At 34.6% G+C, this 21,848-nt stretch overlaps 1 protein-coding gene across 1 annotated transcript in view; it reads left to right on the top strand.

Annotated features, from left to right (window-relative positions):
* The window catches only part of LOC108692722, a 67,877-nt gene that overhangs the window by 17,145 nt on the left and 28,884 nt on the right, over positions 1-21,848 (top strand). Inside the window, exons 2-3 of the mRNA XM_018201114.1 lie at positions 19,488-19,568; positions 20,919-21,085. Coding sequence (XP_018056603.1) covers positions 19,488-19,568; positions 20,919-21,085 — 248 coding nt within the window. The remainder of the gene's footprint in view (positions 1-19,487; positions 19,569-20,918; positions 21,086-21,848) is intronic.

Here is a 21,848-nt window from a genome sequence, read left to right on the forward strand (position 1 = left end):
CACACACACACACACAAAGTTACCCTTTTGTAAACATTCTATGACATTATTTGCAGTTTAAAAAAGAAGAAAAACTTCTATTTCGACGAATTATGTACAATTCCAAACAAATGTTTATTAAATTATCATTGCTCTCAGAAAATTAATTTAGATATCATATGGTTTTTTTCTCATTGGCACATAATGCACACGGATCGAGCCAATATTTCGTTTTTTATAAACATTTACGCTCATTAACAATTCACTTGAAGAAAATGAGACTAATGTATTAGTCGAGTGCGATTTAGTTTTAAGGGTTTGCAAAAGATGACACTAATGTCAATATTGTCAAAGACATTTTATTCGCAACTATTGTTTCTTAATGCTTTATTATTACTCCATGATGTTTTAGTCGTTTACTAATAATAAATATCGTGTTTATGCTATTTAAAAAATGGAAGCTTTTTAAAGAGCATTTTCGAAAGCATATGCGTTGCTTTTGTTTTTTAATCAGAAGAAAACGGCTGAAAATCATAAAATTCAGATGGAAACTTATGGTAATGTTGCTCCAACAATCAAGACATGTGAATATTAGTTCAGACGTTTCAAAAATAATAATTTCAATGTTGACGATCGTTTAGGACAATCAACAAAGCTGAAAATGAAATTTACAAGCATTATTGGAAAATCCAGCACAATCCACTTCAGAACTTACCAGAGAATTAAATGTTGATCGTTACTACAACAGTTACTAAACAAAGAACCCAATTTTGCAGTGGTTAAAGAGTCCAATTTTGGCGCCAAATAAGAATCCAAAAAAAAATCATTAGTAAATAGAATAGATCAGACTACTCAACGATCTACGACTCACTGCAGAGCAAACAACATCCGTACACAAGTAACTAATACTTCGCAAGACTAAGTCTCCAGCGCCTAATAACACCAGATAAGAGCGACTTTTCTCTAGGAATTGAACAAAGACAAAGAGAACATCTAACAAAGAGAACGCAACAATAGTCAAACATCAAATTACGAAAATGGAGATCCTTTCGGATGAAATGTACACGAAGTAGTTAGAGATTCAGTAAGAATCACACGGAAAAATAACGATTTAATAGAAAAAAGTAGGCTTCCCAGCAAAACCAAAGTAATATTAAAGTCTATGAATTCTCTCCCACCAAGACTGGTCTGCCAAAAATACATAAACTTAATTCTGTAGAATTCTAAAAATTCGTATTTTGTGTGACATGAATGAAATTTATTATTTTTTTTCGGTAATTACAGATTAAGGGACACCGTGCCAATGATTTTGACTTTGATATATGTTATCATAGTCCTGAGTGACAGATGATCGTCCTAAAAAATTATTTTAAAAAGAAGTTTGAAAAATGGTATCTCTTTTCTACTATATGAAATAGAAATTTCCTGCTTTAAATTTCCTGCTATAGTATATTAGTAGTATATAGGCAGCCATGGGACGAACAAAACAAATCTCTACTACTCCACCTCTGGCAATGAGGGCATAAAATGATGCGCTCTAATTGGTCAGTGACGCGAGGATGAGGGTAACAAGGTAATTAAATGGTGCGTTTGGTTCGGTCCACAGGCTCTGTCCATAGTCCTCACGCGGCGATTAGAGAAAGGTGAGGTGTCGACAGGAATAAATACCGTGACAAAATAATGCATGGGAAAATCCAGAAAAATTGGAACCATAACATTTTTTGTCGTGGTAAGAGAAGGTCAAAATACGAACATCAGACATGAATAGCAGATAGTTTTACAACGGTCATTTTTTGTTGACGCGATACAATATCTCCGATACGTGTTGGCGTCGTAGTGAATGTTCTTTATTTATGAAAGATGACATCTTTTACGAAAATTTTTGAGTTTAGGGGACTTTTTGTTTGGAAGAAAGGAGGAAGTAAAAGAGGAACGAACTTGTTCAACTGACACGACGTCGTCTTCAGTGTGATGACACACTCGTTCGAGTGAGAGTATGATATTTTATGATGTATGATAAGGATTTTAACAATATGTATTGTACTTCTTGTACTTTATTTAAAAGTCTCTATTATACAAATAGTACGGAAATATATAATACGGCAAAGAAAAATACGCGTCGTTGATTTACTCACTTTTAGACAATAAATTCTTTCTGTACTCTATGTCGGAGATATTTTTATTTAAATATGATAAAAATCTACATTATTTAAATTTGAAATGTTAGGATATTTGGACAAATGTGAAATACTCTTATGAAAATAAAAATCGGAGCGTAAATCGGACATAATAGAAAAGTAATAGAATCGTGAACGAAATTTCTAGAAGGCGAAAATTGGAACAATAAAATATAAAAGAAATGCTTTTGTAAAAGAAACATTTATGCTTTTTTTATATTTTGATATTCCAATTTTCACCTTCTAAAAGTTTCATTTACGCTTTTGTTATTCTCTCATTACATCCGATTTACGATCCGATTTTTATCTTCATTAGAGTATTCGAGAATTTAAGATACAAAGATTTTATTTATTGATAAAAAAATTATTACATTGATAGATTAATTATATTACATAAAAAAATATAAAAGTCATAATCCTCGATTCATTCAAACTATATTAACAATTTCGTTGAATTTTATTTCAGTTATTTCTAGAAACAATATATTAAAATATGTTTTCAAAAATGATAAATTTTTTATTTGTGTTCTCACACAGTGTTCAATGTCTTCTTTGTTGCCTCGACAAGTATTTGATGATTTCGCTGTCAATGTAGGAATCAGAAACAACTTTATTTTCTTCATCAAATATCGGGCACACTCGTTAATATTGTCGATAATAGATGTTAATTGATATCAATATACATTTGATTGTTCTCTCCATTCCTTGAAATGTTGCACTACAATCGTGACGGAGTAAGTATTTTCTTTTCTTCGACGATGATTGTGCTGGTTCTGCTTGCGTACTTATGCAAGCCTCCTTCGGAAAAATTTCATTTTATTTGCGTGTCACAGTATAACTTGCGTGTTCCAGTATAACTATCGCACCATAGATGGATGGCTAACAAATATGTTTGCGAATGAGATAGGATTTACTTTGATCTTGCTACTTCCGTTTAGGTATGTACTCACTCACTCTCATATTCTCTTGAAATTGTTGCCATGTTCGATTCGAAGCTAATTCCTTTTGTAATTACCAATCAATTTGACGTTACTAATAACTCAAAAGTTCCCTCGTTTGTTGATTATAAACTAACGTGTAATTTCTTCGTATGAGAGGAGTTGAGTGAGAACGTCGTAGAGAGTAACAAATATTGTTGCTCATTTCATTTGTTAACTGGTAAAATTGTTTGTCATGCGAGAATTATCAGGCAGAGAGATTTCCAATTTCTTGTCCTTCAGTCATGTCGGATTGATTTCGAAGTAAAGGCTTTCGAAAAACGAGACACGAATGAAGTATCATAATTATAATATTATGTTAAACGATTTGTTCATATACAATAAATGCTTTTTTCGAAAATTAACGAAAATCTGTGCATGTATAATATTTAATTATAATCTTTCTTTTTTAGAAAGTTTTTAGAAGGTTTTTGCTACGCTGTTATGTGCGATTTCTTCAGAAAGAATTATCTCGAAGATGGATAACGTAAATATTTCATATTCAAACGTGTCACAAATAAACTCGTAAAAAATCGAATAATTCGTCAAGATTTCTTTAATATAAAACATTGTAAATAATTCGTCAAGATAAAAGAAATATTTTAATATCGAATTTATTTTTAATACAATAAATTTTAGAAACATTTCTTGCTGACACGACTGGAAAGTCGTGATATGTATGAACATAAAAGTTTACCCAAGCAAAACCAATCTTAATGTTTAAAAAAATTCTTTTCTAACAAAAAAGAAACATTTTCCATGAGGAAAATTATTTTTCAACTGTAATAGTAAAGATACTCCGATTTTAACCAACTATGTATCAGTGCGTATACGCATATGTAGTGTGCGTGCGTGCGTGCGTGCGTGCGTGCGTGCGTGGTGTTTCCTCTTTTCAAAAACTGTTCCTCATTTCGGTCTTTAACTATGATTGAACCGTTCGATGATTGACTTCAAAGAAAAAAAGAGTTCAAAAATACGAATACAATATCGATTGGCCAAATTAAGATTGAGATTGAGATTGAGGTTTCTGGAACCTCAGTGTGTATAGCTAGGATTAAAAGTAGTTCGATAGATGTTCGATAAATGGTTCGATAGATGGTTGACAACTGTAGCATTCCCCTGCCGTTCGACTGTAACAGAGGAATACTCGACTGTAAGTTGGTTTTTACATTCCGATCAGGATTAAATCCTCGGTGGAAACTAAATCAGTGATTCGGAAGATGTTTTTAACAATGATTTGATAGACATTCGTCGATATTTTGATATATGTATGTTTGATAATTGTCATAGACGTTTGATTATAGTTTACTAATACTGTCATTATATGATAATGAGTATATGGTATAATAGTAAAGCATTTTTCGATTGATAATTTAAGTTTAACAGATAAAAGGCATACGTTCTTCTCCGCGAGACGTCAATGTATGACAGTTGTGACGAAAACCATGTTAGATATAATTTTGCATAAGTGTAATAAAAACTTTTTCTATGAAAATCGTATCACACATGTTTTGCGGTGAGATTACTCTTTCGAATATGTAGAAACATAATTTTGCAGTTTCGCGTAACACACATACACACACACACGCACACACACACACACACACACACACACACACACACACACACACACACACACACAGATTTTTAATAAAAATATTTTATAAAAATATTTTATAAATAAAATATTTCCTATAATTAAAAAATAATTAAATATTATATGATAAATATAAAATAAAAGATGAAAAAGAAGAAAATTTATAATGTACAGTTATATGAAATAAATTTAAAAACTGTAAAGCTAATGTCACGAATTTACTAATGTATCTGTTTCTTGTTCTGTAGAATTTTGTTCTGTAGAAAGTTTATGACTGATTACAATAATGAGAATATATATTCGTAGCAATTTGATTTTCATCCTATTATAACAATAAATGATTATTATTATTAAACAATGATTTGATATTACATCAGTTAAAACAATCTGTGCAAGAACGTTCGAAGAAATAAAATAATTATTTCTAATAATTTAGGTTGACCAATAATGTTGGTCACTTATATTTTTAAAAAAAGTAATAACGTTTTTAACATTATAGATACACGTGTAATGTCTTTTATGATAACTTAGATTCGTTTTAGTATTTTATGCTTACATATACATTTAGAAATAAATTTTTTATTATGATTTTTTTATTACGAAAATATGTTCATATGTGAAATTTATTAATGTTAAAATATAAGCATAACAAATTCTTTACATATTTATGAAAACATTAATTTAAAGAATTTTTAATGTAATAATATTGTAAGACTATATTTTTTTTGTCTACTTATATTCTATACAGGGTGCATCACCATAATCTGGACAAAATCGAACAATTTTTCAATGTTTTTAATGAAAAATTAAATATTACAAAAAATCCTTTTACATAGCACATGGGGGATTCCTGTAGAACACTATTTGATATATCCTCCATTAACTTAAATGATGGTCTCTATTCTCGGTCTGAAGTGTTCGCACGCACGCTATAATGTAGCGCTGTCCATGCTGTACGACGAATGCTGCCTTAATAGCGGTCTTTAATGATCTCACATTGGGATTCCGAGACTTGTTTGTGATCTTTTCAATTACCATACGTAATTGTCCAAGGGATTTAAATCTGGGCTTTTGGGAGGCCAGAATTCTTTGGACCAAAATATATCAATGTTGTCTCCCAATTTTGAATGAAAGATGAGTCGTATGAGCCGGTGCATCGTCCTTCTGAAAAATATATGACCTTCCGGACGCCACAGTTTTCATCCACGACTTTACTACATTCTTAAGAACGCGCAAATACACTTCTTTTGTGACAGTTTCCCCTTTTTTAAAGAAATGTGATGGCATGACGTCACCCTTACTGGACATAACACTATTACGTGAACATTGGCCGGAAATTTCATTTTGGCAACAATAGGGATATGTTTGGGATTGTAGGCGAGCTATCGGTCATTCCTCTGGTTGATTTTGGCATCAACAATAAAAATTTTTTCAGAAAAGAACTGATTTCTGACTTTCATTTTTCAAAGAACACAATAACAGATTGCAGCGAACAATTCGGCTTGTCCTGGCAGCCACAGAGAGCATCTGTCGTATCTTTAATATGTACGATTTATATCGAAAGTCTTCCTCGGTAATTCGATGCATTGTTGGCTCGCTTACACCAACAATCAATGCTAATTTTTGCAACAATTGCTCTGGGTCGTCCGAAATCAGCGCTTGATCTCTTTCAAAGACTGCAGGAGATCTTTTGCGGTGCGTTCTTTCAAATGACTCTTCCTCGCTATAGCATACTGAAACCATCATTGGACTGTTCATATATTTTGCCACAACGTCATAAACGGTTGATTTCGGGTATCCAAAGCACTGAATTATTTCCGTTGCTGAGTGCCCAACGCGAAGGCCTTCGATTATATATTCCGCACTTGGATTCAATCCGGTATCGCGGTCATTTTTGAGAATATGACTGTTTACTAAAAGCATCAGGCTTTCTCGGACGCCAACAACAACTTCTAGCGGAAGCATGATATAGCGGAAAATTTAAATTGAAATTTATCCGGATTTTGGTAACCCTACAAATGTACCCTATAAATGTGACAATATTCGATACCAAATGTATGATATGTGTGTCATATCTGGAATTGATTTACCATGTGTATAAGCTTAAATCTGCTGTTTGCTCATAGGTGGCATTAGTAAGCGTACAAAGCTACTCTAGACACACAACACACTTTTTTTTTATGTGTTTGACATCTGTCAACATTAATCAGTGCACATCATTAGCAATTTCATATAACAACATACATTTTTTCTTTCGTAATCATGTCTAGTTTTTTGAAAAAAAAGCATATGCGGGAAGCTTTCCTTTTCTGTTTCAATTTGAAGAAATCGGCTGCCGAATCGCATCGAATGCTTGTGGAGGCCTATGGCGACAATGTTTTATCGGAAACAACGTGCGAGATTGATTTCGCCGGTTCAATAACGACAATTTTGACTGAGAGACAAGAAACGTGAAAATCGGCCCAGGAAGGTTGAGGACTGTCAATTGCAGGACGATACCCAATCGCAAAAAATGCTTGCCGAACAATTGGGTGTTTCTCAAGTAGCCATTTCTGGCTACATGCCATGGGGAATCAAAAGATCGGAAAAGGGGTGCCGCATGAACTGAACGATAGGCAGATGGAGCGACGCCAAAACACATGCCAAATTCTGCTTGCCAGACAAAAAAGAAAGTCGTTCCTGCATCGGATTGTGACAGGCGATGAAAAGTGAATCTATTTTCAGAATCCTAACGCAAGAAATCTTGGGTTGATCCCGCCCAACCATCAACATCTTCCTCAAAATCAAATCACTTCGGACGGAAGACGATGCTGTGCATTTGGTGGGATCAGAAGGGTGTCATCTACTACGAGCTGTTAAAACCTAGTGAAACTGTTAATGCTCACCGCTATCACCAACAATTGATCAAATTGCACCGTGCTCTGTGTGAAAAAAGACCGCATTATCGGAAAAGACATGACAAGCTGATTTTCCTCCACGACAACGTACTATCGCACACGTCAACAATGGTCCAAAACTACTTGGAGACACTCAACTGGGAAGTGCTACTCCATCCCGCTTATTCATCAGACCTGGCACCTTCTAACTATCTGTTCTGACTACCTTTTCATCGATGGCTACGCGCTCATTGAGCGACACTTCGATTCTTATGAAGACATCCGAAAATGACTTGATGAGTGATTTGCCTCGAAAGATGAGGAATTTTTTTGGCGTGGTATACAGATTGCCCGAAAAATAGGAAAATATAGTTAGCGAGGGCAAGTACTTTGAATAAATTTGTTTTTGCTTCCTAGGAAAAAAAAATGTATTTTTCTGACTAAAAAACAGCGGATTTAATTATACATCTGGTAAAATCTCCTTGAAATATCATTAAACATTAAAGAAAACACACGTTTGATTGTTTGTACAAAGATTTATCGTTGGAAAGGAAATTTATCGTGAAGGAAGCGATGGTGTTAAGAAACGGAGCCATTACAATTCTCTCATTACAATTTTACATGTCCATGGAATTTCTTGACAAAATTCGAAAAGTATTGCGCTTTCTGGCTGAATGTTTATCACCATGGATTGCATTGAAAAGACGGAATGATTCCGTACAGCATGGTGAAACGCCTAATTATATTGGCTGTAATTGGAAGAAAATGACAACAATAAAACTCTCATATACGATAAAAGACTTAAAAATGCAAATAGCTAGCTGATATATATACTTGGTAGTGACAACTTGATCATTGAGAATCTGATTACGAAGGTATAGATTCTTTACGTAATCTGGATAATATATATATATATATATATGGATAATACTAATACTGTGCGATGAAGAAAACATATTAAGAATTGTGGGTTACAGAATGTGTTTAAAATATACAACTGATGACCGCAGCGTCCGAAAGAAGTGTATTAAGTATAAAAAATAAGATTTTTTAAAAATACATTTTAATTTCTTTCCCCTTTTCCTATAATTAAGAATATATCGATAATGATAGCTATTTAATAATATACTACATAAAGCGTTCGATATGTTCAATAATAGTGACTCGTTTTCATAGACCACCTTTTCTTCATGTCTGGTAACTTGGAATTTTAAAAAAAAACATGCATTCTTTGTTGACTTTGTTGATAGGAAAAAAAGCAAGAAACAAGCTTTTTCTTTCGTTCGTTCTTCGCTCATTCCTCGATGATTTCATATTATACCACGAATGCCAACGTCATCATGATGCCTAACAATATCATCATACCTACATTGAATATTCGATTTGGATTCATTAATTTGGTAGAATAAAAATCATAAATCTTTGCGTGTATGTGCGAGGAAAGTCACAAAATGTGAGAGATGGTGAGGGAATATAACGGAAGAAAAAAAGAGAAAAAAGATAATAAGTAGTATAAATAGTAAGAGGTAACATGCTACTATTAAAATATGTTTTACTGTTATTAATTATTGTGTAATTCATCGCCTTACTCGCTTTTCCTAACGATCTTCTATATTCGATCATCCTCTCTGCCATTTTCGAGGCTGAGCTTCGAAAAGCTAGCTGTCAGTTACGAGAGTCGTCAACATTCGCAATTCTGTAGAAAATCGCATAGAGAATCTCCCGATTAATTTCGATGAAAAGTGCTACGCTCTCACTCGTGCCTGGCGCCCAACTATCATTTTCGAGATCTTGCATGATCCTCAGAAGAGGCTGGATAAGGACACGTTTTCTGTGATGTTTCCAATAAGATCAGACGAAGGTTTGTTGTAAAAACGGGAATTCTGGCGAGTCGAGAGAGAATTAGCTGCGAACGCGCGACGAAGTTGCGCCACGCTCGTGAGTGCGATTGCAATGTGTATGGAACTTGTAATGTTGCAAATTGAGAAATATTGATCTTGCGAGGAAATGCAGCAATTCACTAAAATGTGATTGTGCGTGTACCGGTAAATGGTACACGATTCCACTATTTTGGTTATCCTGAAATAAAAAATCCAAATTATGAGTAGAGTATTTGTACTTTTTTCTAGTCCAACTAAAATTTTTGCCAAAACTGAACCGAAACATTTGGCTACATATCAATTTCAACCGAAACCGAAAACAAAATTAAAAAGAAGGAAAAATAATATTACAATAAGATCGGACAAATGAGAGCCATTACACGATTATTATTAGTGTACGCTCAATTTACGGACAAACATGGAAGAACTTTCCAAGACTTTCTTTTCAATTACTAGATAGATTATAAATGTCGATTTATTTTGGTTTTAGTATTAGGTGAACAACTTTGCTTCCGCCGTTTTTTTCCAGAATTCGAGGCTTTATTGTAAAAAACTGGTTATACATTTATGATTCAAAAAAAAAATTGTCCATCGTTGGCCACTACTTTCTCCCAACTTTCGTAGTGTACGAATCCCGCGTCGAAAAAACTGGTCATCTTTTGAGGCTATCCACGAATCGATTCAATTAGCGAAACGTATCATGTTTATGTAATTCATCGATCGAAATCGATAATAAATATAGGGCCCTAGTTATCACTGTTTATGTAAACAGCAATGCCGGCGATCGGGGACTTTCCCTGCGCTGTCCTCTCTTGTGCGCCTACGAGTATCCCCCGTGCTCCGCTTACCCTCACCTACGAATATTCCCACGCTTCGCTTTCTCTTGCCCTATAGGTTAGAACCGGCCTAGTATACCTACTAACCAATCAGAAAACTATTATCTTTGAATTATTTTTATCGAAATTTGTGAAATTTAACATACGATATGCACATAATTGTGCATACGGTTTTCATTTTTGTATACATTAAAGCGTGTCAGTTCTTCATCATCTAATTATTAGGTGTGAGAAAAAGTTCGTGGCGTTTTTCCCATTAGATGGGATTAAAAAAACGCCATAAACTTTTTCCCACACCTAATATGTACATATTACTGAAGGCAATGTATTAGTTGTACAACTTTGCTTCCGCTGTTTTTTTCCGAAATTCGAGGCTTTATTGTAAAAAACTGGTTATACATTTATGATTCAAAGTATTGTCCATCGCTGGCCACTACTTTCTCCCATCTTTCGGGTAGTGTACGAATCCCGCATCGAAAAAACTGGTCATCTTTTGAGGCTATCCAATCGATCCAATTTTTTACTTCTTCATAAGACCGGAAGTGCTGGTCAGCCAGGCCGTGTGCCATTGATCGAAACAAGTGATAGTCAGAGGGAGCAACGTCTGGAGAATACGGCGGGTGGGGTAGGACTTCCCATTTCAACGTTTCCAAGTATGTCTTGACCACTTTCGCAACATGGGGTCGAGCATTGTCATGCTGCAAAATCACTTTATCGTGTCTCTCGTTGTATTGCGGCCGTTTGTCTTTCAATGCTCGGCTCAAACGCATCAATTGCGTTCGATACCGATCGCCTGTGATTGTTTCAGTCGGTTTTAACAGTTCATAATACACTACGCTGAGCTGGTCCCATCAAATACAGAGCATGACCTTGGACGTCAAAATCACCGTCGTTGAAACCACTCACGACACGTTCTTTCACTAATAGCGGCCTCACCATAAGTATTTGAAAGCATTCGATGAGTCTCAGCCGCAGATTTCTTCATATTGAAGCAAAAAATTAAAACCTCCCGCAAATGACGAGAATTTGGCTCGTAAACTGACATTTTCAATCGAGAATAACTTTATGATGCAGACACAAATCGACTAATGTTTCTATGGGGTTATGTTGACAGATGCCCAAGTTTATTGTATGACGTCTATGATCTATTTATTTTGACCACCACTTACCGCTAAAGCCATCTATAGGAAAACGGTGGAAGCAAAGTTGTATCCTAATAACAAGATCAAAGTAAATCCTATCTTATTCGCAAACGTACTCAGCTTCACCTCCGTCTACGGAGGATAGTTATACTGATGACACGCAAGCAAAATGAAATTTTTTTGAAGATGGCTTGCATAAGTACGCAAGGAGAACCAGCAGAACAATCGATGAAAAAAAGAAGATCTTATTCCGTCACGATTGTAATGCAACATTTCAAGGAATGGAGAAAGTAATCAAATGTGTCGATGCGTATGTAAACCAACTGATTTATTATCAATAATTTTAACGAATATGCCCGATATTTGATTAAGGAGTTGTTTCTAATTAATTCTTATATTCACATCGATCATCATCAAACTCACTTGTTGAGATAACAAAAAAAAAAGTTGAACATTGTGTGAGAACACAAATAAAAAATTTATCATTTTTGGAAGCATACTTTAATATATTGTTTTAAGAAATAACTAAATTAAAATTCAATGAAATTAACATAATTTTAATAAATCATAATTAATAAGGATTATAACTTTTATATTTTTTCATGTAATATAATTCATTTATCAATATATTTATCAATAACTCTTCAATAAATAAAATCTTTGTATCTTAAATTTTCAGCTATTTCACATTCATATCCAAATATCCTAACAGGTTTAATAATGTAGATTTTTATATTGAAATAAAAATATCTCCGACATAGAGTACAGAATAAATTTATTGTCTAAAAGTGAGTAAATCATCAGAACGATTATTTTATATTATATTGTCTAAAAGTGAGTAAATCATTACGATGACACGTACTAACTTTCTTTGCATATTTCCTGCTATTATAACATAGACTTTTAAATAAAGTATAAGAAGTACAATACACATTCTTAAGATTCTTGTCATAAAAAATTATACTCTCATTCGAACAAGTGTGTCATCACATTGAAGGCGACACGGCGCATCAAAACATGTTTGTTTCTCTTTTATCTCCCCTTTTCTTCCAAGCAAAAATAAGAGTCTCCTAAACTCGAAAATTTTTGTAAAAGATATCATCTCTCATAAATAAAGGATATTCACTAAGACGCCAATACGTTGGAGATATTGTGTCGCGTCAACAAAAAATGACCGTCATAAAATTGTTTGCTATTCATGTTCGTATTTTGACTTTCTCTCATCACGGCAAAAAATGTTATGGTCCCAATTTTTCTCGATTTTCCCATCCATCATTTTCACGATATTTATCCTTGTTGATACCCCACCCTTCTCCAATCGCCGCGTGGGTGACTATGGATAGAGTCAATCAGCGTGTGGGCAGCTATGGATCGAACTAATCAAAACGCGCCATTTAATTACTTCGTTCTCTTCCCTCGCCGAAGTGGAGTGATGGGAATTTGTTTTAACGGCTCATGGCTGCTCATATACTATTTATATTGTATAACTTTCTATGCGAAATAACTTTCACTTACTCCCTGCTTGGGGGCATGCGACTTTCACTTAAAGCTACTCCCACCCCATCTCCTCTTTCCTTGTTTCGTATAGTAAAAAAGCCACCTAAAACCTATCGGAGATTATCAAAACCACCTTGATAATGTATATTGAGATCAAGATCATCATGCGGAGTTCTTTAATCTGTATAATTACATTTTTTCTAATTTCTGAGACATGCAGTTCATAATAAAGGCAATGGATTTATATCTTTGTGCAAAGTTATATGATCTGATTTAGATCAAAAGAGAAGTTGTAATAGAGACGTGGAAAGAGCTCGCATACTGCTTACATTCTCTTTAGCAATTCGACAAATTCTTTCGTCATAGTGCGTACATTCTGCGTACATGCAACATTTGTCGCTGACAATACACAGCGTGTGCAAGACAATCGAAACTTTATGTGATCGTTAAAGGTGGCAAGATTGCTTTATCAAGTAGATACAATAAGTCTCGGTAATTTCAAAACAGCTTATCCAAAGTGAATTAAATCATAGTAGTTTGGAAAGATCTCAAGAAGGATTATAATAACATACAATAAAGAATCTAGGAGATTCTATTTAAAAAATTCAAAGTAACCTCGTACTGACCTTAACAACGCCATTCAATATCGAACGGATATAATCAGTAAAGATTTAATACTTTACAACTTTTTTCTGAAACATTTTTCTACATCTTTTATAATTTTCGAGATATTTCGGTGTCAATGTTAAAATGGGATATTCTGTACATATACATATTAGATATAAAATTAATTCTCAGCCTTTTTTTTAAATTCAACATTTATTTTTTTTAAATCCTGTTCTATTTTAGTCTGGGAAATAATTTCCCTTTGCATCTAACTATATGTTTTTACTACCTATCAGGCAATTGATGGATGCCTTTGCAAAAAAAATGATTTGATTCGATGAGATTATCGATGCTTTTTTCACATCTTCTAAACAGAAGATGTGAAAATCCGCTAGATGATGCTGTAAATCGGAGCAAGTGGTAATCCGACTAGATTAGTAGAATAAATTGTAGTATTTTCCAACCCAATGCACGTATGAATTCCTTCATTGTTTTCGCTGCATGTGGCATTGTGTTCAATTTATATCGGTCTTACAATCTAAAATTGTGTAAGGAGAGTTGTGAACGGAAACATTTTCTGTTACGTCTTAATTTTGAGGTTCAAACGAATTTTATTTGCGAAAATATTAAAGACAACTGCGAGCGTACGACAAAGTTGCATTATATGAGTGCGGTAGCAATATATATATATATGTATGTTTGTATGTATGTATATGCGTATGTATGTAGATATGAGTGGTGCTGTGATGACATCACAATATATGTATTGTGAAAGACACAACGAAGAACATAAGCATTTTACCTGCTATACCTATAATACATCAACATCTCTTACATTTATATCTCACTTTTTCGTTTAGATCATATACGATTGACAACAAGTTATTTCAATTCTCTTATTTCTCTTTTCAAACACCGCATGTAATCATCGAACGTTATCGTTTGACTACGATGTTACTCTTTACATTTTTCGCCTTTTTAATATCCTTCCTACTATCCACTCACCGGAGTCTATATTTTCACTCTAAGTCCAACGAATTCAATTATTATCATACTGTTATTCTCATCCTTCATTAGGCCCGGTACTTTTTTATTCGCGAGAGGCATACGCGTTGTCCGCCGGATAATCGCTCGTGTCGATATCGTGTTTCATTTCGTAAATATCCTCGCATTCGACATGGTATATAGAACTGTCCGTGTTGATGTACATAATTTTACATTTGTCACGATACATCGACTAACATGTACTCGAACTATGAAATTCATACAAGCAGACTTTCGATATGTCTAGTATATATGTAAATCGATTTGTTGAACTTCAACTCGAATTTGCGCAGTTCGACGACGATTAAATTTTCCGCAAAAACGCTACAACTGCATTTAGTTTCGCGATTATTGCTTCTGCGCCATACCGTCCATCTCTTTTTGCTAATAACTTTACGTCGACGTGATTTCGATTGTTTTTCATAATTTTTCCGAATACTGCGTTGTTCATTTATATAAATTTTTCTCAAAATGGTTTTTCGCACGCATTCTACTATGTATTGAGTTCAATATAATCGCAGAGCCAGACAGATTGAGCAAATTGTTAAGCAACCTATATTTTTGTTACGCGAATATCGTGACGAATATATTGCTGCACATTGCGGTAGTGAATAACATAACACTGTTTATCGTACAACATCGCGAGTTTATTCCACGCTTTATTTCATGAAATTATTTCCATGCTTGGGCAGAAAGATAGATCAGTATGTCAGTCGTATAGATGCTGTGGATACTCGAGATTGATTTCAAGAATACAACCTTTGGCTGAATTTGGAGCGATCGTGCTCGTGTCAAAAGTTCCGACGGATTTCGACGAATCGTATGTATTTATTATTTGCCTGCGCGTATCTGCCGGAACATTGATTGAGGCAGCCGCGCGATAAATACAAACATATATCGATAACGTAAGCAACTCAAACTACGCGCGTATGTCAGCGTGGCATCTCACGTGAAACTGGGCAAGTAGTAGTAATGTGTGAGATCGAGATCGCGACACAACTTTCGCGAAAATTTTTTCGAAAATATCGGCTAATAATAAGACATCATAACAGGATAATAAGATATCTTTAACAGATCATTATACTCGCCGAGTGTTCGACTAAAGAATCGCTGCTATACATTCGCAGCGTGAACGTAATCGCTCTCGGATATCGCCCGTCAACGAACTGATTTATGCAATGATAATTCGGTTTCTATTAATTTTTCGACGCAGTCAACGTACTCATACGGAAAAACACCTTTACGAGTCAGTAATCCAAATTCTTCGTCCGATAAAATTGAAAATTCGGAACATACGATTTTTAATTTGTCTCTACTTAGAAACGATGTTTATCGAGGCTCATGTCCAGAAATTTGCAAAAATCGATAAACCATAATTTTACACAATTTCGCGACTCGTTGTTTCGGCAGTATTTATAATGTGTTTGGTAAACGATAAGTATTTTTCTTTGGTTATCGATAATACATCTTCTTGTCCTTCGTACGTGGTTGCAATTTCCTTAATGACAAAATGCGCATCATAACCAAATAAATTGTGAAAGATGACCGGAATATTTTATTTAGATTACAATTCAAATGCGTTGTACCACAATATTTGCCGGTGAGATCACAATAATCGCATACTCGCGGATCTTCTGGCGCGAACGGTTTCTTGCAAATGTGACAATGTGTCGCGCTACGCTACGCCTCCCATTGTTGCTTCGACAACGTTTCCATGGATACGTTAGCAGATATGGTATTTTTCATGCAATGAATCAAGTCTTCGAGTTGTCACGAACGCTGTAGTCTTCATCGCGATGAACCGATACGACGATAACTCATCGTCATACGAGTATCGCACATAGTATTCTGTACTAAACACATCATGCTCTTGATATGCGTTTCTCTCTCGGGTTCCATCTTCTGTAGAACGCACTTCAGGTCAGCGTAGATGATGAAGCGTAGATGGCATTCGTTCCTGGTTATTATGGTTTCCAAATTCGAGCCATTTGTCGTCTTTGCTCAGCAGTTGAATAGTGTAATCGTTCATTTTTCCACAGTCCACTGCGTACGACTGCATTTTTTTGCTCGAACTGAAATAATGCAAGCACATGAAAAAAACAAAAATTATTATTATTATTATTATTCAAAACATGAAAAAATCGTTTTTTATGTTAAATCAAATCGTTTATTATGTTAAATCATATAAAGTTATCATACGTCGATGAAATTGCAAACGTTGCATTCTCATTATATCAAATTACATTGATGATGTCATTGTTCGAACATGTCGTAACATATTAAATGTTTTGTGCGTGAGAAGAAAAAGAGAGATAGAGAAAGATACAATGCATTGAGAAAAAGATGATAAATATATGAGATAGCGCATACGGCTGTGATTATGTGTGGCGGCGGCGCTGCTCAGTACCTTAAAACAATATATGTAAAGGTGGCATTTGATAGTCAGATATTCTATACACTAAGGCAACTATCTTCGAACTAAAGACACCGATCTTCTCGTGGCGGCACTTTTGATACTTGTTTTATATACAACGGCCATCTGTAGATAATTTCTGGACAGCCTCGCTACAGCAAAAGATGCTTCTCGACATCAGTCTTATTCGCGTGCGAGACGGTGAATTTTTGTATTATAAAGTCTGTTTTTGTCATTTAAGTAGTAAATTTTTGAAATTTAAAATGAGATAGTATATGTTCAATAGTTGAAAATGGGAAAAAAAGTTCTAATGCAATTTAGTGCAGTGGAAGAGAAGAAGGATAACAACGAGGATTCTCCCGTTGAGAAGATCAAAGATGAAGACATTCTTCCCGAGGAGACTGAGAAGAACCATGTCGATCCAGTGATGTCATCCAAATGAAAGAGGGGAAAATTGAGTAGATCTTCGCGCCCAGTGATATCAATCCCGCGAGTACCACCTGCTGGTTGCTGTATCTATGGATTCGAACCGCTTCAGTATTATTACTTTCGAGTTGTCATACAACATTCATTTTTCATTGCCAAATACCACTTTATACAAAAAATCGTTTTTTTAGAAATACGAAAGAAAAGATCCAGTCGTACTGTAACATTTCTTTTTGTTATCGGCATTAAGTACATACAGAACTGATTGATATGTTTTCTGGATTAGTCCTAGTTCTTTTAATCAACTGAAACCATTTGTTATGTTACTTCAAGAGCTTATGCGAGTTCTGATTACGTCTGACACGAATTTTCAACTAATTGCTTTTCTAATTCTTGGTCTTCAAATTTTTTCGGCTATCCAGAACGAATTTAATCTGACAAATCAAAATTTCCTATGCGAAATTATGCAAATCATTTTTTGCAGATGTTATACGAAACCGCATCTTCTTCGAAAACCAAGCATATCAAATTTGTTATTACTTTTGTTTGGCGGTATTTTTTTTTATTTCAAACGCAAACAATATGTAATGACGGAAATATTTTTTCTGAAACGACATTTTGTTCCACAAAAACTTCATTTATTCTTTGAAATTATGTAGCTGTATAATCGCGTGTTAATGTTTTTAGGTTGGTGCTTCGATATTTCAAATAGGATCAGAACGTACCAATTTATATTAACGTTATGATTGATTTTAGGGAAGAGCCGAAAATTATAATTTGTACACTTAGTATATACATTGTAAAAATGACGAAGAACACCAACGTGATGTCAGATTAAAACATATCAGCACTATCGGAACACAACATCGAAACAAGACAGCAAATACTGTTTGATAAAATAACTACAATAGCCAACATTACATCATACTTTCCAAGAAAGCATAGAGAAGCCATAGAGATACAAAAACACTCTAACAATCTAAATAGAGATAATGGCTACAACATAAATAAAATATGGAAAACTATTCTCCCGGTTAATGAGGACTGCCCCTTCCCACTCCTCTCCCCATCCAAAATTCTCTTCTTTTCCTCCATCACTCTAACAAGTAGCGTAATATATAAAAGGGGAATGGTACAGAAGAACAGCTCAATATCAGGCTACTCCTCGTCCTGATGAAGTGAACTGCAAGGTTCACGAAACGTTGGCATTCCAGAAATGAATCTGAACACGGAAGAAACCCGCGAAATCTTTATAATGACGCATATATCCTTAAATTTTGTATACAATTGTGTTGAATTTTGTTACAATTTTGTTGAATCTTAAATATATGTCAATTAATTATTAATTATTAATTTATTAATAACTTAATTGCTTTTTTATTTTTGTCGTTTTTGATAGATTATTTTTAAGTTTTGTGTCGCTGACGATGATCCTAAATACGGCTGAAACATAAGTTGCAATAACAAATCGAATGCGATTTATATATATATACATACAAAACTTTTATATTTTCACGCATGAAGTGTTGCACAGCATATTTTTATTCACCTAACTTTTGTGAATATATTAAAATAATTACTTTAAATACGAAGCGCCACTATCTGAATATTATGGTAAAATGTTGAACTATTATATATAAATATATTCATATAAATATGAATATGAATTAATTTCAGAAATGATAATTACCGATATGATTGTCGGACTTTCAACGCAATCAATCTGAAATATTACTCGCACGGAATACAAAAGATCCGAGTTCGACCGGTCGAGGCAATATTTTTCGCAGTAAGTTTATTACAGCTTTTTAAGATTAATTTGGGAAATTTGGGGGGATTATTAATATTGATTGCGTTGAAAGTCCGACAATCATATCGGCACGCAATTATCATTTATATATGTAATAGTTCAATATAATAATTCAACATCTTAACATTCAGATCATAATGATGTTTCGTATTTAAAGTAATATATTTAATTTAAACGGTCTTGTTTCCAATCTTATTGTTAAAATAATATTGTGTTTTATATCGTAGGATGCTAAGGATAAGAAACAATTACAACAAAAAATTTCGAAAATAACGCTTATCGAAAAAATACTACGTAATGAAGGCGAGGTAAACATTAGATGTACAACTTTGCTTCCGCCGTTTTTTTCCGAAATTCGAGACTTTATTGTAAAAAACTGGTTATACATTTATGATTCAAAGTATTGTCCATCGCTGGACAACTACTTTCTCCCATCTTTCGGGTAGCGTCCCCGGTAACGAATCCCGCGTCGAAAAAACTGGTCATCTTTTGAAGCTATCCACGAATCGATCCAATTTTTTACTTCTTCATAAGACCGGAAGTGCTGGTCAGCCGTGTGCCATTGATCGAAACAAGTGATAGTCAGAGGGAGCAACGTCTGGAGAATACGGCGGGTGGAGTAGGACTTCCCATTTCAACGTATGTCTTGACCACTTTCGCAACATGGGATCGAGCATGCAAAATCACTTTATCGTGTCTCTCATTGTATTGCGGCCGTTTGTCTTTCAATGCTCGGCTCAAACGCATCAATTGCGTTCGATACCGATCGCCTGTGATTGTTTCAGTCGGTTTTAACAATTCATAATACACTACGCCGAGTTGGTCCCACCAAATACAGAGCATGACCTTGGAGCCGTGAATATTCGGTTTGGCCGTCGATGTGGAAGCATGGCCGGGAACTCCCTATGATTTTCTGCGCTTGGGATTATCGTAATGAACCCATTTTTCGTCCCCAGTCACAATGCGATGCAGAAATCCTTTCCGTCTTTGCCTTTCAAGCAGCTGTTCACAAGCAAACAAACGCCGTTCAACATCTCTCGGCTCCAATTCGTACGGCATCCAATTTCCTTGCTTCTGAATCATTCCCATGGCTTTGAGGCGTTTTGAAATGGCTTGTTGAGTCACTCCCAATGATCGTGCCAATTCTTCTTGATTTTGACACGAGTCTTGCTCAAGTAATGCCTCCAATTCTGCATTTTTGAAAACCTTCTCTCTTCCACCGCTATACCGGTCTTCGACGTCAAAATCACCGTTCTTGAAGCGTTGAAACCATTCACGACACGTTCTTTTACTAATAGCGGCCTCACTATAAGTATTTGAGAGCATTCGATGAGCCTCAGCCGATTTCTTCATATTGAAGCAAAAAATTAAAATCTTCCGCAAATGACGAGAATTTGGCTCGTAAACTGACATTTTCAATCGAGAATAACTTTATGATGCAGACACAAATCGACTAATGTTTCTATGAGGTTATGTTGACAGATGCCCAAGTTTATTATATGACGTCTATGATCTATTTATTTCGACCACCACTTACCGCTAAAGCCATCTATAGGAAAACGGCGGAAGCAAAGTTGTACACCTAATATATAAAAATTCTGAAATAATTTTTATCGTTATATAATATTAATATATTTACAGCAATACTTTTTTTTTAGAACAACAATAATTTCAATAATGTAGGACAAACATTCAGACGAGAGTTACATAATACGATTATGATAGAAGAAGAAACTTTACGAAATTTGAACAAGGAACAAGAAAAGATAAAAGAGTACATTGTACAATACGAAAATAAAACGCAACAATGGAATACTATTATATCGTAAGTAATATTCTATATTGCATATGTTCAACATATAGTTTGTCAAATATTATATAGTTTAATAGCATGTGTGATATAAATCTTTAAATATAATTATATAAATATATTCAAATAGAAATGAATAAATATTTATCTATTTATTTATTTATTTATTTATTTATTTACTTATTATTCATGTAACAATAGACACAGTAGTATTTCATGCTAAGTGAACGCGTATTGCGAGAAATGAGTACGAGACTATGCCATCTTTATACGGTGATTTGCGAACAAATCTCAATTACGGCTGGATCGATCAAGTTTTAAATAGATTCAGTCGATAGCTTCGAGATAAAAAACTAGTTATAAAAAAATATGTATACAATGTTAATAGATACATTAGGCGAGTTCTAATCCAAGGGGTTAGAGGGACGCGGGGGAATACTCGTAAGCGAGGGGAGGGAAAGGCGCAGGGATATTCGTAGACGCAGGGAAGGAGGGGGAAGACGCGGTGAAATCCCAGCGCTATCGATATTTATCGATATCACGATACATCGCCATGTTGTGACGTCATATATCATTGGGGACCGCCGCCGCCGTCGCTACCACTGCCGCGTAAAACCACCCTAAAATGCGTCACGATACTATAACGTGGACAAAATATTTTGTCTAGGAGATCGGCGACACATCATCGATGGGCCGACTGGTAAACAAATGAAGTCCATCAATGAAGGGTAGATGATGAAAAGGTAAATGTAGTGCGTTCTCAGTTTTTTCTTTCAAG

This window comes from Atta colombica, unplaced genomic scaffold (genome assembly GCF_001594045.1).
Source record: "Atta colombica isolate Treedump-2 unplaced genomic scaffold, Acol1.0 scaffold81, whole genome shotgun sequence".
In the NCBI taxonomy this organism is placed as follows: domain Eukaryota; kingdom Metazoa; phylum Arthropoda; class Insecta; order Hymenoptera; family Formicidae; genus Atta; species Atta colombica.